Source organism: Poecilia reticulata, chromosome 23, assembly GCF_904066995.2.
Source record: "Poecilia reticulata chromosome 23, P_reticulata-male-v2, whole genome shotgun sequence".
In the NCBI taxonomy this organism is placed as follows: Eukaryota; Metazoa; Chordata; class Actinopteri; order Cyprinodontiformes; family Poeciliidae; genus Poecilia; species Poecilia reticulata.
Genome location: NC_088852.1, coordinates 10711627 through 10728652, shown reverse-complemented (window position 1 = coordinate 10728652; position 17026 = coordinate 10711627). Strand labels below are relative to the sequence as shown.

General features: G+C 38.9%; 3 protein-coding genes across 9 annotated transcripts in view; 1 reads left to right on the top strand and 2 right to left on the bottom strand.

Moving 5' to 3' along the window:
- Positions 1-2487, bottom strand: part of lrrc17 (leucine rich repeat containing 17) — a 38222-nt gene extending 35735 nt beyond the window's left edge. For both annotated transcript variants that reach the window (XM_081604217.1, XM_008400975.3), the window contains exon 1: positions 2389-2487. The gene's annotated coding sequence lies outside the window, so the exon portion shown is untranslated. The remainder of the gene's footprint in view (positions 1-2388) is intronic.
- A 59-nt stretch (positions 2488-2546) lies between these two features.
- The window catches only part of ccdc146 (coiled-coil domain containing 146), a 73946-nt gene continuing 59466 nt past the window's right edge, over positions 2547-17026 (top strand). For 2 of the 6 annotated variants that reach the window (XR_532743.3, XR_014086136.1), the window contains exon 1: positions 2550-2687. Coding sequence is in view for 4 of the 6 variants with exons in the window: in XM_081604211.1 (XP_081460337.1) it covers positions 2646-2687 (42 nt within the window). In the remaining 2 variants the exon portion in view is untranslated. Of the gene's footprint in view, positions 2688-2987; positions 3169-17026 lie in introns of those variants that run through there. The other 4 variants (XM_081604211.1, XM_081604213.1, XM_008400969.3 and 1 more) reach the window with 4 other exon arrangements.
- fgl2a (fibrinogen-like 2a) lies at positions 4566-15902 on the bottom strand. The gene is made up of 5 exons (XM_008400968.3): positions 15025-15902; positions 14170-14374; positions 8917-9136; positions 6704-6874; positions 4566-6067 (listed from the first exon to the last, which is right to left on the bottom strand). The coding sequence occupies exons 1-5, from the start codon at positions 15622-15624 to the stop codon at positions 5752-5754; spliced, it is 1512 nt and encodes a 503-aa protein (XP_008399190.1). The 5' UTR covers positions 15625-15902; the 3' UTR covers positions 4566-5751.

Below are 17026 nucleotides of genomic sequence, written 5' to 3'. Positions count from 1 at the left end.
CCAGACAGCAATTGTGGTTTAGCTGATGGGAAGACCTGGTGGAAAACTCATTTAGTCGTCAGACATTTTGACCCTTTTTAACCTTTATAAGGCTTAAAACACTGGCACAAAGTGAAGACAGTAAAAGGCATTGCCCAGTATAAAAACCGCTTCCAGTGATTGTGAAGTATTGAGTTATTTGCCCAAAATATCTTAATTTTATGGTATGTTTACTTTCCCCTTAAGTGGTAATGCTGGGCACACATGGAGGACAATATTGTCATGACAGAGCCCAGTGGAGACAACCAACATCCACAAGTTTAAACTGTCACATTGTCTTGCAAAGGAATATGGAGTGAAATACAGTCCAACTCTTAAACCGTTTTAGGAGGTGGAACAGAGTAGAAGTCAGGGCCAGAGGTTCTGTCCTCCAGCAGGACAACATACAGCCAGGGTCACAATGAATGATTTTTTCTTCTGTAATATGACAAAATGTGAAAAAGTTATCAGAGTATGACTACATTCACTAAGTATTGTGCATGTGTTTGGATACTGTTCAATGTAAATGTGGAACATATGGCTTCCTCTCCAGTTTTATTTAATTTGCATGTAAATAATCTGTCCATACAGCTGAAAGTATGCCAGGTAAAACACCAACAGATCATAAGTTTGCAGATGATCTGGTGGTCTTCATCCCAAGTGGTAGTGGTTTACTGTTTACTTTCTGTGTAACTATGAACCTACATCTCATTTAAAAAAAAGAAAAAAAAGGTTGATTTATTGACATTCACACCCATTTGAGTGTGAATATCACTTTCATTTATCATATTTAGCATGGATGGTAAAAGCAGAACTACTGTCATATTTAATTGGTGATTCAAAAAAATCAGCTGTAAGATCATCAGAAGGATTACTATTATTTTTTCCTCCCTTATTTGCCTATGTTGCCTGATGCTGTATTTGAGAAAGCCCCGCTGACTTGCAGATCCTAAATCAACTGCAGAACCCCCAACTGTGAATCAGTTTGGTTGTTGAGAAAATAAACTCATGATTCTGAAGAGATCCTTATGTTGACAAAATCTTTGATTTTCCTGTACATTTGTTAAATGCAAGTTCGTTTACAGTGTCTTTCTCCTCTTAATGTAGTGTTTGAAGATGACTGGTGTGTTCCTCCAACAGCCAATGAACTCAGAGCAAACCAAAACCATACATTTAAAACTCTCTTGCACTACATTGAGGAAGAGTTCAGAATGAATGGAACAATGAGGAAGTTGTTTTGAACTGCAAGCCTACTGTTGCTTGGATAGCACATCCCACCAGCTGTTGCACAAAGTGAATGATGGCCCCTTCAAGCTCTCAGGATGCACTGTGGGAAAGAAACTGAAAGGAGTGTTGCGTCGTCATCAATTCCCCTTGGACTGAGGTAAGTTGAATCGGTGATTATTTATCCCTGAGGAGCTTTGCTATTTGACATTTTTATAACCTTGTGCTCTTTGATATCAAGGCCAAAACATGACCTTAAGAGGTTACAAATCAAGTCAAATTTATCTGTATAGCACATTTCAGCAACAAGGCAAGTGCTTTAGATGATACCAACATATCGCAACAAACAACAAAAAGAGAAACATTACATGACAATAAACAGAAGTAATGAAAAGCTGCAATTGTTAAGAAAATGAATGTTTTTTCACTCAAAGGAATCTAATCAAATAGGGTTGTTTTTTTTTTTTTTAGAATAGATTAAAAGGAATTCAGGTGTTTCAGCAGTTGCAGTTTTCTGGAAGTTTGTACCAGATTAGAGGGGCATAAATATTGAATCCTGCTGCTCCATTCTTTATTCTGACATGGGGTGTAAAGTAGATTTGAACCAAAAGACCTGAGTGGTCTGGAAGTTTGATGCAATGACAAAAGATCTTTAATGTTTGTTGGTGCCAGTGAATAACTCAATATAGACTAAAACAAGTATCTTAAAGACTACCCTCTGAGATACAAGGAGCTACTATAAGAACTTGAGAAATGGGCTGAAGTTTTCCTAGTTTTGGAGATCAGAAAGTAGACGTATTTCTGCCATCAAGTGGACAATTAATGCAAATGAAAAAGGGTTCAGCAGTGCAAAGAACTACATAAAATGCACAAAGTAAAACTTAAATTTTTTAGTCGTCCAGGAGCAGCAGACAAATATATATTTACACAGTCAAAATATGAATTAAAATGCAAATATTAATATATAATATTTAAGTGTATAATAAAGGGGAGTTAATGAATGGCGCAAACATTTTATTTAGTTTTAATAGTCATAAAAATCACTTTATTCAAATGGGGACGTAGACCAGGCAATTTTATCTTTTTTTTCTACCAATGAGTGCAGTAAATTAAATTAATTGCATAATTAATAAAGTATGTACTTACGACTAAACAAGCGCTGACTGCACGTCATTATTTACCCATCTGTCTGGACGGGGAAATATTGCTGTCGCATCGAAAAACCTTTTTATAAATTTTTGTTCAGCAATGCTCAGCGTCGCGTGGGAGACGTGTGACGTCGTTGTTATGGTTACAACAACAAACCATTTGGGTAAAGAAGAATCAGTGCAGACGAACTTTTTTCAACTTTCCTACGCTTAACAGTAGAATAGCAACATTACTTTGGTTCCGGAAAATCAACCATGGAAGACATCTCTGCTTCATGTTTTCGTGTTCTGGATGAGGTAAAACTTCGATGGTTACGTATTCGTAGACATTCCATTCAGTATCAAAATAAAATAGAGTAGAATAGAACAGAATTGCGGTTTTATTTCTTTTTTGTTATCTATATTTTTTTTTATTCCCCCTTTTTGGTAGCCTAAGAGTGGGTATGCAACATATTAGCATCAACATTAAGATGGAGATTCATTCTGAATTCATCCCATTTATGGAAAAGGGGAACCAGGACGTAATCCTTCATCTTTACCACAACAGATTCCATGTTATCAAGACATATTATAAAAGAAATGGATAAAATGGAGAAGCTACGTGTGAAAAAAAAAGTATACCTTCCATGAATCTTTAAGACTGATGATAATCAGATAAACAGGTGTGGCTGATTGGCAACCAGGTGTCGCTAATTAGCTGCACGGTCAACGTGCTCTCCTCCCTAAACGCAGGATTCTTGGCTTTACGCAACATCAAATGGGAAACAAAGTAAATATGGTAAGAACAATTTCTAAACTCATAACTTATTTCTACAGTGAAAATTCTAATTCGTGGGTAGAAAGCATTTAGAATGATTGAGTGGATGTCTGCAAATTTGCTCAAAATTAACCCTCCTATTATGTTGCGGGTCAAATTGACCCGTTTCAAAGTTTAAAAATATTTTTAAAATAGTTGCAAGTATTTTTATTGCATGAAACTTTTTCTATTTGTCTTAATAGGTGAACTCTACATATAAATTGAACATTTATTCATTTTACACATTTGCAGCCCCCCCCCCCTGCGTCTACTTGTTACATCGATACTCTTCGGGTCAATTTGACCCGGCAGTCAAGTTAAAGTGCAAAAAAAGATTAAAAATGTCCAATTCTGTTTGTTTCCTTACAGCTATGAACCTTATTTCACCACACACACACAAACATAACACAACACAACACACCACATACACACACACGCAGACACACACAAACCCACTTTCTCCCTACTCTCTTTGCTTCACAATGAACTGCGAGAAAGCAGGTGTTCATACAACTTTTGACGGGAACCTATTCTGTTCCCGTGGGTAAACTCCACCCACACTGAGTGGGCACTCAGTAGAAGTGGAGGAAAACATAAATACTCTCTGTATGACTCATTTATCTTGATTTTAATTGGCAGGTCAATTTGACCCGGAACAGTATGTGTGTCTCAAATTCAATTATAAAGATCACCCTTTGAAAAAATTTTTTTAATGTAATATAAAAAAATTTACCAAAGATCACTTTCAAGGAAATTATTGTTTTTTTGTGTCTAGGTTTTTTTCAGTGGACATAAAAAATGTAAATCCCATTTTTTATGTCCAAATGAGTAATTGAGTAAGTTGTTGTCATTAATCCTTAATTTCTGAGAAATAAAAAACATAATTGCACAAATTTTGATTGAGATGGTTAGTATTAGTTAATAATCAGATAAAAAAATGTTTTGGAGGAATTTTTTGGTTCCTGACACTATTGCATGATAAAACACTCCCCGGGTCAAATTGACCCACGAACATTATTGCTATACCTCAGAAACGAACATAACAGGAGGGTTAAGACTGTCCAGTACTTAGAAACAAACCAGAGCTCCATTTCAGACTCTCCAGGTTTCAGCTGACGTGTCAAATGCTTAATGTATCTTGTTTTTGAACAAAAACCTCTGTTGTAAAAAAAAAAAAAAAAAGTCATATGAAAGGAAGCACGACTTTATGCTTCAAGACGTGCTTCTGAATGAACCACATCATTTCTACAATATTGACATTTGGACTTGAGAGATGAGTAATAAAGCTGACCAAAAATTCAGGATATGATAAGGTACTATAGAGTCGAGTGGGAGGTTATCTGCTTGAGTGAAATTTGGTTAGAAATATGGCAATGTAGTACACGCAAACCTTTTTATTATTATTAAAAAAATGTATATTTATTTTTGGCATGACGGATTAATATGACTAAAAAATATCAATATGGTAGATGCACAAAGATCCAAATACATGTATTTGCTTAGAACGATCACAAATATGCACAGTCAACAGTGTATAGACTTTATACTGTATGATCAACCATACATATAATATAAAAGCTCTGTTACATCACAAAGTAAAATAAATACTGTACACATCAAAACATGAACACTTCTTTAGTCCATCTTTGCCTTTCAGTGTGTATAAAATTGACTAAATGGTGCTATACAGTTTTTTAACACTAGATAGCAGTATTGTACACAAGGTTGACAAGGAGAATCTCAAAAAGTTTAAAATGTGTCAACAATTAAGAGCTGTACAGCGCACCAAGAGATAATGATGGGAAAATAATCGAAACTGTTAAGTGTCAAGAGCAATTTATCAGATAGTAATCAAAGCTCTACCCCATACAAGTAGAAGTATAGGGATACCTCTAAGGCCGCATGTCTTCCCTGGCGAATTTCATAATGTTTAGGATAATGATGCATTACCACGCTGCCCCAGTGTAATTAAACAGTCCCAGCAGGATGTCTTTTATGAGTAATTTCAGACACAAAACTCTATCATAAGCTCCCTCACTTGAGTGGTCGTTGTTAATTATGAAATCATTTACAGCAGAGAAAATGATAGCTCATTAGTTTTTACTACTGGTATGTGCTGTGCTGTGCTGCGTCTCAGCAGGGATTATAGCACGATGCAGCAGGATGAAAGTGGGAGAAATGTCAGGGACTGGTGACAAATTATTCACGTTAACGCCCCGTGGAATATTACAGCACCCGGAAGGAGGCTGGCCTATACGCAGCAATTTATTTATTTTTTTTAAATAGTCTCATTTTTCACAGATGATTTTTCTTTTATTATTATTGTCATATTAATCCAACATTTCAAAGGCCACGCTCACATACAGTAAAATGGGATGGCACAATATGATATTTCACAATGATTTTTGTTGGTACTGAGGTCAAACTTTCTTTACCACTTGTCTTTGTGTATGTGTGTGTGTGCGTGTGTGTGTGTTTATGTAAGCATGTGTGAATGGCTACACGAAAAGGTGTGGAGTTTTATGTTCTTGAATTTTCTCCTTGTGTGAAGATTGCCCTGTCCTCTTAAGGAACATAGTTTTTGGGCCGTATCATCATCTTGACGGTCTTGAAGGCCTGCCTGTAGTTGGTGGGGTAGTACTCCGTCGTCATGTTGTGCCACGTTCCCCAGAAGATCCCGTTCCTGACACCCTTGTACCTCTTGTGGTAGTACTTCCCGTTGAGGTTGGCAGACATGCACGCATCGAACCACCAGCCAGAGCTGTAGTACGCGCCACAGTTTCCAGAGGGGTACATGTCATTGTCACGGTCGGGGGTGGAGAAGAACTTCTGGTCGTGGTTGAAGTGCCTGTTGAAACTGATGGCATTCCCAGCTGTTCCACTGTAAGAGAGGATAGGTATTTACTCTTCTAATGAGAGGTTTTTGTACACTGACCACTCCAAAGAATGTTGTATGAAGAATGCTCTATTTATATCAAATATAAAAGAAAACTGACTCCCTTATTCAAAGCCTTGAAATTGGGTCTCTGTCTCTTTAAAAACTCCTGCTCTTTCTGAAACTTGACCTTCAGTAAATCATCCCAACATCACTTCTTTACTACCCCCATAACAATGTTTTTACCAGTATTGCACTGAGAAGTAGGTTGTATAATGCGCTCAGCAGATGTGCAGGTCTGCCAGGTGTTTGCTAATTGCTGCTTGCTAGTTTGAAGGAGCAGAGTAGGAGAGTCTCAGGGGAGAGCTGCTCTGGAAAGCAAAAGCTCAAAGGCTTGGAAACTGAAGCTCTGAAGGAGCTGGGCCTCGAACACTCTGTTTACCCAGGCATGTCACACAGTTGATTAGTTGCCATGGGAGATTCAAAGATGTCTCAAACATGCATGACAGAATCAATGCAACACCCCAAGTATCTTTTTATGAGGGAACGATAGAACATGTTGTGCTCAAAAAAGTTGACTGGATATTTGACCACTGCAGCAGAATTGGTTAATAGTACATTTTAATAATACAACACTCTTACCTGTACCCGCTGATGGAGAGTCGGTAACGCAAGTACTCATTAGCCACGTAGAATTGGTCATACTTTGCATATTCCCGGACACCCTCAAAGTCCTCCAGCTCAATGCGCAGAATCATGTCCTTGGCCTTCGTCAGCAAGTGAATATGGTCATTGCCCAGCCAGAACTCGCTTCTGCCAGACAGATTAGCGAGGAACAGGAGAGAGGAAGGAAACCAAAAGTCAGAGATACAATATAAATGAGCTCAAATACTGGCACAGTTAGAAATTGTGTATATTTATTCAAACAAAATTAACTTATCTCCACAAATGGGAGAGTGTGGGGATGGGAAGCAAAGGCAGTGAGGAGTGTGACACAGAAAAATGGATGAAAGAGGTTATTATTTTTTTAGTAGAAGGGAGTGCTGGAGCTGCAGGCATGGTTATCAAGAAGTTACCATGGTTATTTCTTAGAAAAAACAACAGGAAAGATACAAAGAATAAAGATATTGATCTGAAAGTTGAATCCAGATAAAGCAGAAGCCTGGTGCGCTTCTCACTATTACTTCTAAACATCAACAGCCTTGTGTGTTAAATAATTGATTTTACTCTAAAAAGTTTGCAGCCCAGGGGGTGGAGAAAAAAAAACAGATTTTGCGTGGGCAGAATCTTATTTTACATGTGAAAATCAATTGGTGTTAGTGAAAACAGGTGGCAAACAATCTGCGATATTGAGAACAGGTGGGCTGCTCTATTGTTATGGCTTCTCAGACCAGGCCGGGCATTTTAAGTCGAGGTTTGAGGGACAAAATTGTTAACAAACACACTTATTTACTGCAGCATTGTCTGTAAATAAATTGCAAATTCTGCGAGTACAGCTGCATTTAAATAATAAAGCTAACTCGCGATGAAGGTCATTGGATGTGGCAACGATTGCAAATACATGTTTAATACAAAAAGTCCAAACATTTTGCTATCCTATAAAAGGTAATTTAAAAATGGATTTGATATAGATGGATTGTTTGGCAATATAATTTTATAATAAAAAAAAAAAAAACTAGGCATCCCCTTTTTGCATTTAGTCACTTAATAAATGATTTGCTTTTGAAATCATTAATTTACATACACATATACCACATTAACCTGTGCATTGATTACAGTTGGTAAGTTGCATGGTTTTCTTGTTACTAGAACACAGTTAAGTTTTGGATCCAACTAGTAGCCACCATTACTTGTAATTATTTTACTTTCTGATGGGTCCTGACTTTTTTTTGTTTGTTTAGTATGTCTTTTAAAGCAAAGATTAATAATTTTTGGTCAGTTAGCTCTAAGTTACTGCTTACTTCCAACCAAGTTTTAATGTGTACAAGGCATGTCAAGTTCTACCAGCGGTGCTTTTACAATTGAAGAACCATTGCTGTAGAATAATCCAGTTAAACTGATCATTGTAAATATGTTTGATTTGCTGGAATGCAGTCGAGACTCCAGGTATCACACATTATAGCGCAAGATGTGAAATGCCTCAAATAGGACATCACTCAATGCTGATCGACTTTACAGGGTGGACACTGATTCATATTGACAATACACTGACAGCTGAGTTTTTTTGTTGTTGTTTTTTTTGTTTGGTTTTTACATTGTCTCCGCCACCCAATGTCACGCGCATCAAAACCTGTCACTGGCAGTTTCTGATCTTTAGTGCCAGACGAACAGAAGCGTCAATTCGTATAGAAAACATTGACTTCCTCATGTGACTACTGCAGTAAAGTGTTCTCATTGCAAGAAAATAGAGCCAACCTCATAACTGAATTTTTTTTTTTCAATAATGACGCTGTCAGGATGGGAATTTTCTGCACTGCCTGCATTCCAATATTAAAAGCGTACTCTGGTTTAGTGCCACAGTCACCATAAAAGTGAGGAGTCAAGCTTCATAAAGCGCTGCATCCTACAAATCGTATATTGCTTTGCAGTTGCAGATTTTATTAGATCCTCCATGCTGTTAAATTTGGAGGTTTATAGTCCAGATCTCTGTCAGGTTAAATTAACCTTGATGTAAATAGGGTTATTTCTCATTCCATACCTACGAGGTGTTTACTACAACACCACAGTCGGCATGCTGAAGGACTACACTATAACCCCTTTTGTGACCCTATTCTGAGCACCATCTTTTCCTGCGTATGAGTTTAACAATGCGCCTAGCTGTTCCATTTTTATACACCTAAAAAAAAAAAGCACACCTCAGGTTCCCAAATCCTTTCTTGTACTCAGTCCATGTGCGGTTGAAGCTGACGGATCCGTCGAGGCGCTGCTGTACGACAGTCCAGCCACCACCGAAGGACTCCATTTCACAGAAAACCTCAAATGTTCCATTGCGAGGGTCAGGGGTCACTCTGTAAACACCGTTCTTCCTCACCTCCAGGGCGTTATAGTCCGAGCAGTCCCGAGGGGCTACGATGACTGGTTGAAAAATAGAGAGAAAGCAAGTTTTTACCGAATAAGTATTATTCTCTATTAAAGCAAGAAATTATTATAACAGTCTGCGTTCATAAAATTCTTATGGAAATGAGTCTGAGTCTAAAGGAATGGTTTTAAACAAAAGTTTACTATTTTGATTTATTGATAGATTCTCTATCAGTCTTGAGTAAGTTACTCTGGTAAACGTCTGAAGTCATTTTCTACAGATCTCGCTGTTTAACTTACAATAACTGTATTTTGAAAAACTAGTTTTAAAATCTTAATATACCTTGATAGTGGTAATTAGCATGCCTACTACACCACATTAGAGAAAACATGCAGTTGCAATGTTAATGTTGCAATGATTGTATTGATCACAATTGACCTGCAGTATATATTTCTTACTCTTCTTCCTTTTCTGTCATTACAATTTCCCCATCCCTCTCACCAAGTGTTGGCGTCTTAGTCCCAATAAATCTAACTCTGTGGGCATCAAGGACAGCGAGTCCAGGCAATAAGCCAAAAAAAAAAAAATAATTGGCTAGAGGAATGTGGCTGAAGGGAGACTAAATAAATAAAACCCTACTAAATATTGCATCTAAGCCTCTCTTTGCGATTGTGATATTGTACAAACTGATATATCCAATATTGTGCATTCTGATATCTAAGTAATCCTGTCAATATTTGGATGAAAATGTTGCACTAAAAATCAAATTCTTATCCCATGTCTCTTTTTTTTTCCTTCCATTTCTTTTTATTCCTGGGTTTCCTGCTCTTTTTATTCTGTGCTGCACAGCAAGTCAAGAGTCCAACCTAAAAATATGAACTGAAAGGCCTGTGTCAGGCAGCATTTATGAACTGACAGGGACGGACGTGTCAAAAATCGGGAAAGTGTGAAACTGGATTAGAAAAGCATACTGTCCTCTGAATTCATTTTGACACTGGGTGAGCAGCATGTGGACCCCACTTGAGTTTCCATTGTTGATGCTGTTGACTCACTGCTGGGCCTGTCCGGCAGGATGGTGAATTAAAACTGACATAAACCTCAGGTAATGGGAGGGGAAGTCTAGACTGAATAATGTGTGAGTAGAAGAAACGTGCTGTTTCCAGATGCTCTAAGACTCATCTACTTTATTCTCCTACTGCATTTCAGAAGGCACTTAAGCTGCAAAAGGTCTGCTGGTGGCGAGTCTCAGTATGGAGAATGGTTTAAAAGTCAAGTGTGAGGTTAAATTGTACCCTTGTCACAGTAATGGCTCTGTCAGCACTTGGCATTTAAAGTATTGACCTGTAAATTCTTCCTCTGTCCTGTTCACTTTGTGTCCAAGTGCAGTTTTTGCACTTCACTACTTCCTGCGGGTTTGTCCTCATCCATTTGACGCGGCAGCCAGTGTCCCTGGATGGACCAGGTAGTCTGGCACTGAGCCTGTAAAATCATTTAACTTTAGTATTAGTCATTTACTGATGTCTGAAAGACCTACAGTATATAAGTAGGTCTATATACTGTTAAGTGTCGCTGATTGTTGAGTTAAATTAGAGGACAGCTGCTCTGAGTCATAGCAATAGAAAATGGCTCTAATAGTGTCTGCAACAACCAAAAGAAAACCCCAGGATTCTATGGTTCTTGATTCTATGATTCTTGCTATGCAGTTTTTCTTTCAAATTTGCTATACTTTATTAAAAAAAAATGGACCTCAATCTCCAGCTGAAGTCAACCCCTCTTTAGCTTAAAACATCAAATGATACCGGCCTGAGATTTAAAAATATAGTGCTGTTGAAAAAATAATGTTGGTGATTATTTTTTTACTTTTAAGCTTAAAAAAAACTGCCAGACTAAATCATATGCTTTTGAGCATTATCGACATTAACAAGCTGATTTCTTTGCAGTCTTTGTCTTTCACTGACTTGCTTGGTATGCGAATGTAAGCTGATTTGTCTGACTAACTGACATACTTATCAAAGACATTTAAACTGCTTAAAAACCACATTGCATTGCAGGTTCAGACGGACTATTTTCTTATCATGAAAAATAAATAAAACAAGACAGTTGGCCTTCTGAAGATGGGGAGGGTGAAAGAGACATGTTTGTATTATGAAGTGATGGCTTTTTTCCTTTGAGGTGATTGTAAGATCAAAAAAGAGCAAGAGTGTGTTCAGTTTGGATGGACTCAAACTCATCAAAGAGAAAACATCCAGTCATCACATTTGTAGAAAAGCACATTGTTGATTACTGAGTAATTGTGGCTTACCGCTTGAACTGCTATCGGCTTGCCTTGAGCATTACTTCCTTGCAGAAATATGCTTATCGGAATTGGCAGCAGGGATGAAAAGAAATGTTTACAGCACTCTGTCAAAATGCCTTTATTGCTCTTTTAGTATTGTTGGGCTGTGAAACATTTACCTAGACTTAAATGGCACTGTTGGTTTATGTTGTGACCATAGTAACTCCTCCATCAGTGGTGGATTATGCACCCGAATTGATCTCGAACTGGTCAACTTAGGATGAAGATTCAATGATCCAAACTAGTAGTGGCATAAGTTTTTTGCTCAAATGATCTAATTTGTAAATTTTTCAATTGATTTGAAATGTTTACTTGCTCAGTACTGAACAGTTGAAAAGAAAAGGGATCTATTCACACACATTTGTCTGTATGAATGAACGCTTTACCAAAAATGTTAAAAAGAAAAGAAAAAAGGTTGTGTTCATAAAGGATGAAAACAGTTACCAGTATTTTTCATTTTAAGATTAGTTTTTACCCATGTGAAAGATTAGTGTTGCCTCTGTGCAATATATTTGGTAGCTCTGAGCTGCGGTGCTCATACAGAATCTGACAGGTCCAAATACATCCTTAGCAGCCTGGCTTTGCAGGTGATCACACTTTCTGTGATAAAGTATCAAATACAAGGACATGTATTCATGTGTCATGGCAATGCAAAGCTGAAGCCCAGTAGAACTTTATAATTGAGTTACATAAAACGTTGTTTACTTGATTTAAAATGTCTGCATGAAACCAGATTTAGAAGTTACGGCAAACAGTGGGATATGTTTGGATTGTTCTCCTAAAACATGAAAGGATATCTTAAAATATCATTTGAGTTCAGACGCAATTAAATATTTACCTAAGGCCGTGTTACGAAACGGCTCCCTCATTAAAACAAGGGAAATTGATGTTTTCCAATTTCCCTTGTACCAGCTGTTTTATGTCCTCACTACTTTTTGGATTGACATGAAGCAACATTAGGCAAACATCCTTAACCTGAGGGAGACTAACTTTCAATTTTTTCAGCTTGACGTGATGGATGGTTGTGCAAAGACAAGTGTCGCTGGCTTGGTGAGCCATCCATGACTTGTACAATGTCAGGAGAGCCGCCTCAACAACTGCTTGTGCTATTAGCAAGTCTTTCTATGCAGCAAAGTGTAAGAACAGGACTGCCAAAAGAAGAGAAGCGAGGGTAGAGACATGGTGAGGTGAACTAGAACGAAAATTTAACAAGGTAGAAGTTTAATAATGAGCAACAGAGACAGAATATGAAATTGTGAAATTAAAAGAGTTGAGTTCTCTGGGGGGAAAAAAAGTAAATGAAAGAAAAAGATGACAGAAATTTGGAGCGAAGTTGGGCGATAGAGGCGAGAGAAGGAGACGCGATTCCCTTCACACCACTGTCCCAGCTAATCTTCTTAGAAATAGGCTCACATCTGTTTTCCACATGAAAGCCCCAATACAGTGTCGCATCCATTCATGCAGCATCAGGATATTATTCACTTTGTTGTTTGCATTTCTGCTGTGCTCTCATGCAAGGAGTCTTTTACATCAATGCAAAGTGGGATGCATGTGGGGTTTAGCTAGGTTGTAGCTGCTATCAATAGATTTAAGAGAGACTATAATAAGATTTTACATTAAAAGCTTTTTTGAACTCTGTACAGTGAAGTCAAGTATGTTTCTCTTTTTTTTTGGAGTTACTCCATATGAAGGATAATGGAGGGTCAGCTCACTTGAATTAGTTATGTAAGAGCCAATGAAAATGCAGTTTTTTGTGCCTGGCTGTCCTGTTGCTTCACTCTTGTTCATCATGATCAATTTGAAAGAATTTTGCTTGTTTAATAAAACCAAGATGGATTGCAGTGATTTATATTTCTGTCTAATCCAAACATATCTCCTGCAAATTGTTTGTCCTGTGGGAAAAAACTTGAGTGTTTTCTGAATCTAGATTAGAATGGAAAACTGTGGCAGATAATAGAACATATTTGCATTTCCAGACTTTGACCTCTGCCCCTTTGTCTGCAAATTAGCCTTTAGCTATAGCCTATAGCGAGGACAATGGTTTCTCTTAAATGTAACATTGTTTTATGTCTTGTCCCCTAATCCATCCATTTTTCCATTCCATCCACATATTTATCCACCTTTCCAGAAGGAGATGAATAGTGGTCCGTCCTTAACCTTATGTGTTATTGTGTTAAAGCCTGACTTGTGCTGAATGGCCTATGAATATCTGAGTCTGAAATAGCCTGACGACACAAAAAATGTGTAGGGTCCTTTTCATACTGCCTATTGAAATAGAGATGTTTTATGGGAACTTGTAGTGTGGATGCTTTCACTTCCCATTTCAGTAAAACTAAAGTCCTTGTAAGGCGACTGCGATAGAGCAGTTTGTTTTTTCAAGTGATTGCAGGGTCCACTTTGGAATGATTGGACTGCCACTGTGCCAGAAAATTCACCTCAACACAACCCAAAACTGCATGAGTAATGTCAGTGCTGAAGTTTACATCTGTGTTGAATTCGTGAAGTAGAAACAAAAAAAGTAGGGAGAGCTCTTAATCTTCCTCGCATTCATTGCAAAACATGCATGGGAGGAGAAGACGACGATAAGAACCCGTTTAAATGACAAAGACTGCTGCGAATGTTGTGCTGTGAAAAATACATCCAAAAGGGTCTTGTGAATGTTATGCTACAAGAATAACACAAATATTAGAGGATTAAAGGATTTAAATTATTTACATAATCACCCCCCAAGAATCCTGAAAGAAGACTGCTTACACTGGGGGCTGTTCTGCACTGCGCACTGGGTAGTACAGCTGGAGCTCAGCTTGTTGACCACTCCGGTGATGTTCTCCACCCGTCTGTCCACCATAGCCTGCACGTTGTCAATGTTGAGCAGGTTTAGTCCCTCCAGTCTGCCCTGTAGAGCTGATATCTGGCTCCTGGCGTTGCGCAGGCTGGCCGACATCCTGTTCAGTTTCACCTGAGGAAAAAAGGCCGAAAGCGGGAGTGAAGAAAATTGTTCTTGGCACTGACTACAAAGCAGGTGGATTATTACAGGCGCCAGCCAATGTGAATTTCGGAATGGGAATGGTGTCTGCGCGACGATTGGCAGTCTGCCAATGAGGCTGTGAGAATCAACAAGCTTGCCGCTCGGCTCCCAATTTCAATCGCCATTTCGGCTGTTGTCTAATGCTGATTTCCCATCCATGTTTACAGTAGCAAGAATTTTCCCTGGTGGAATGGTGTCAGTAAAGACCTTGCAGGTCTTTAAGCATCTGGTCTGTTTATGTTCCACTTGGGGACATTTGACTGGGCAGATCTAAGGTGTTCCCAATGTTTCTACAGCTCATCTTTTGTCCATTTAATTTGGTAATTCTGTCTGAGCTTTAAAAAGAGGACCAATCTCACAGGTGTACTGAATGTGATCATATTTATGATGGAAGTACATGAAATGGTGCATTGCTGTCATTGCAGTGCTTGCATTGCCCCTACAAACTCCGGGGGTCAGAGTTGGGGTAAACCCAAGCTGTCGCATGTTACAAGTCAAATTTGTCACAGTGACATTTTGTTTAGGTTAAAGTAAAGGGCACATCACATATATTTTTAATTTTGAAGAAGTTTGTCTCTTACCTGCATCTCCTGCATACTGCTTGGGCTTGGCGTGATTTTCCCAAAATTGGAACCTTGCCCCAGTCTGGCACGGTCCAAAATAGCTCCAGGCACCATTCCATCTCCCCTCTCCTCCTGGCTGGACCCCCTCTGAAGATCCAGCTCTGCATCTTCTCCAGCATCCCCTTGAATGGGGATCTGTGTCTGCCCCTCGTCAGCTTGCTGATATCCAAAGACCCTATTGCTCCGCTCCCCACGGCACTCCTGGCATCCGCTTTTCAGCTTGTTCACCACCTCTTTGAGGCTCTGCAGCTCCTTCATCGTCTTTTCCAGCAGCCTGAACTGCTTGGGCAGCTGAATGGTGAGAGGAGGCAAGGTAAGCTGGTAGGGGCATTCCTCGCTGTCCTCTCCCCCAGCTCCAGAGCTCCCACAGTGGCCAGAGGGTCGAAGTTTCACGGGGCAAGAGGTGGGGTGACCAGATTCAGATCCAAGACTGTAAGCTCCTCTGGCGTCCCAACGCTGGTGAGAGTTGACGGAGTACTCTGCTGCCACGGTGGTTTGCGGCACCAAGGTGGCCATGAGCAGGAAAGTGGCACAAATGCAGAGCAATGTTGTCCTCATTTTAGCAAGATTTATAAAAGCAAAATAAGCCTGGAGGTTGACAAGAGTGGAAGCAAGTGCCTCAAAAATCAACTTGCAGTTTGACGGAGTTGATTTTGGGCTAGTATTTGCCTGAAGATTCTAAATAAAAAGCCTGCAAGACTCTGCATCCAGTATCTCACTGGCTTTGGTGCGTCGCTCTGTTTGTATCTTTCCGCGCGTTTGTGTGTGTATGAGTGCAGCCTGCAGGAGGAGGAGAGCGCAGGGGAACTGCTGCTGCCTCAGATAGCTGTGTCATTAATAACAGGACATGGGAGGGAGGGAGAGCTAGAGAGAGGGATGGGAGAGAGAGTGTGCTGAGTTTAGGAGGATGGGAGGGGCAGTACTATTGCGTATTACAAAACACTTTCCACAGCATTGAAAGTATAGAGATGGAGAAAGATTAGAGTGGAGTGTGACATTCTGAAGGAGAGGCAGTAAAGAGGTACACTGGGGGTGTATAGTGAGAAAAGCTGGGTCTTTTACAGTCATTCAGGTAATGTTGCCCACTTTCCTCACTGTGATGGCAGCTACTTTCTCAAAAGAGCAAAGCATCTGTGCATATTAATTATCAACTCAGCAGACATTAGGTGAGGCTGTCTTCATGCTTTGGGAAATTAACTGTCTCTGAAATTTCAAGACCCTTTTAGTGAGCCTGTTCAGAATCTTGAGCTTATTTGGATGTTCCCCCTCATGTCTCAAAATTAGGTTCTGGAGTGCACAATCTTAATTTTCACTGTTAATGTTAGCTTTTAATTTGTTAGCATACATCTGTTTATGTATATTTCAGCCTTCCCTACCAATTCATTCTGAAGAAACGTATCTGAAATATATTTTTAATTCAAATCTGACTTATGGTCACCAAGACTTCATAACAACTATTGGATGCTATCCACTCTGGTTGGATGTAAATGTAAACATCCCTTTTAAAGTGCAAGATTTTCATTTTGTATAAATTGAGGCCATATAAAGCTTTTTACAGCAGCAGAAAACTGTTATATTGCGTATAATGTAATACCTATGTACAATTTACCTGAAACCAATCATGGCAATGGTATAGCAATATGTGAAGAGGCTTAGCTATGTCTTATGAATTTTGACTCCAGAAGATCCACATGGGTCTGGTAGAAAAAGATTAAATATCTGGGAAAGCCCCTAGCTCACTTTTAAGAATGATGGAGGATTTGTGATGCTCAAGGCATGTTTGTCTTCTAAAGACTCTGAAAATCACTATATATTAAATGCATCATGGACTCTTTAGTACTAGAAAACATATGATCCAAAACATATGGCAGTATAAACAAAGAAATTGACAGATTTGTATAATTTCTGTCTTTTGTTTGTTCATCCTTACATCAAATTTTGACTTCCTAGTCTTACGCAT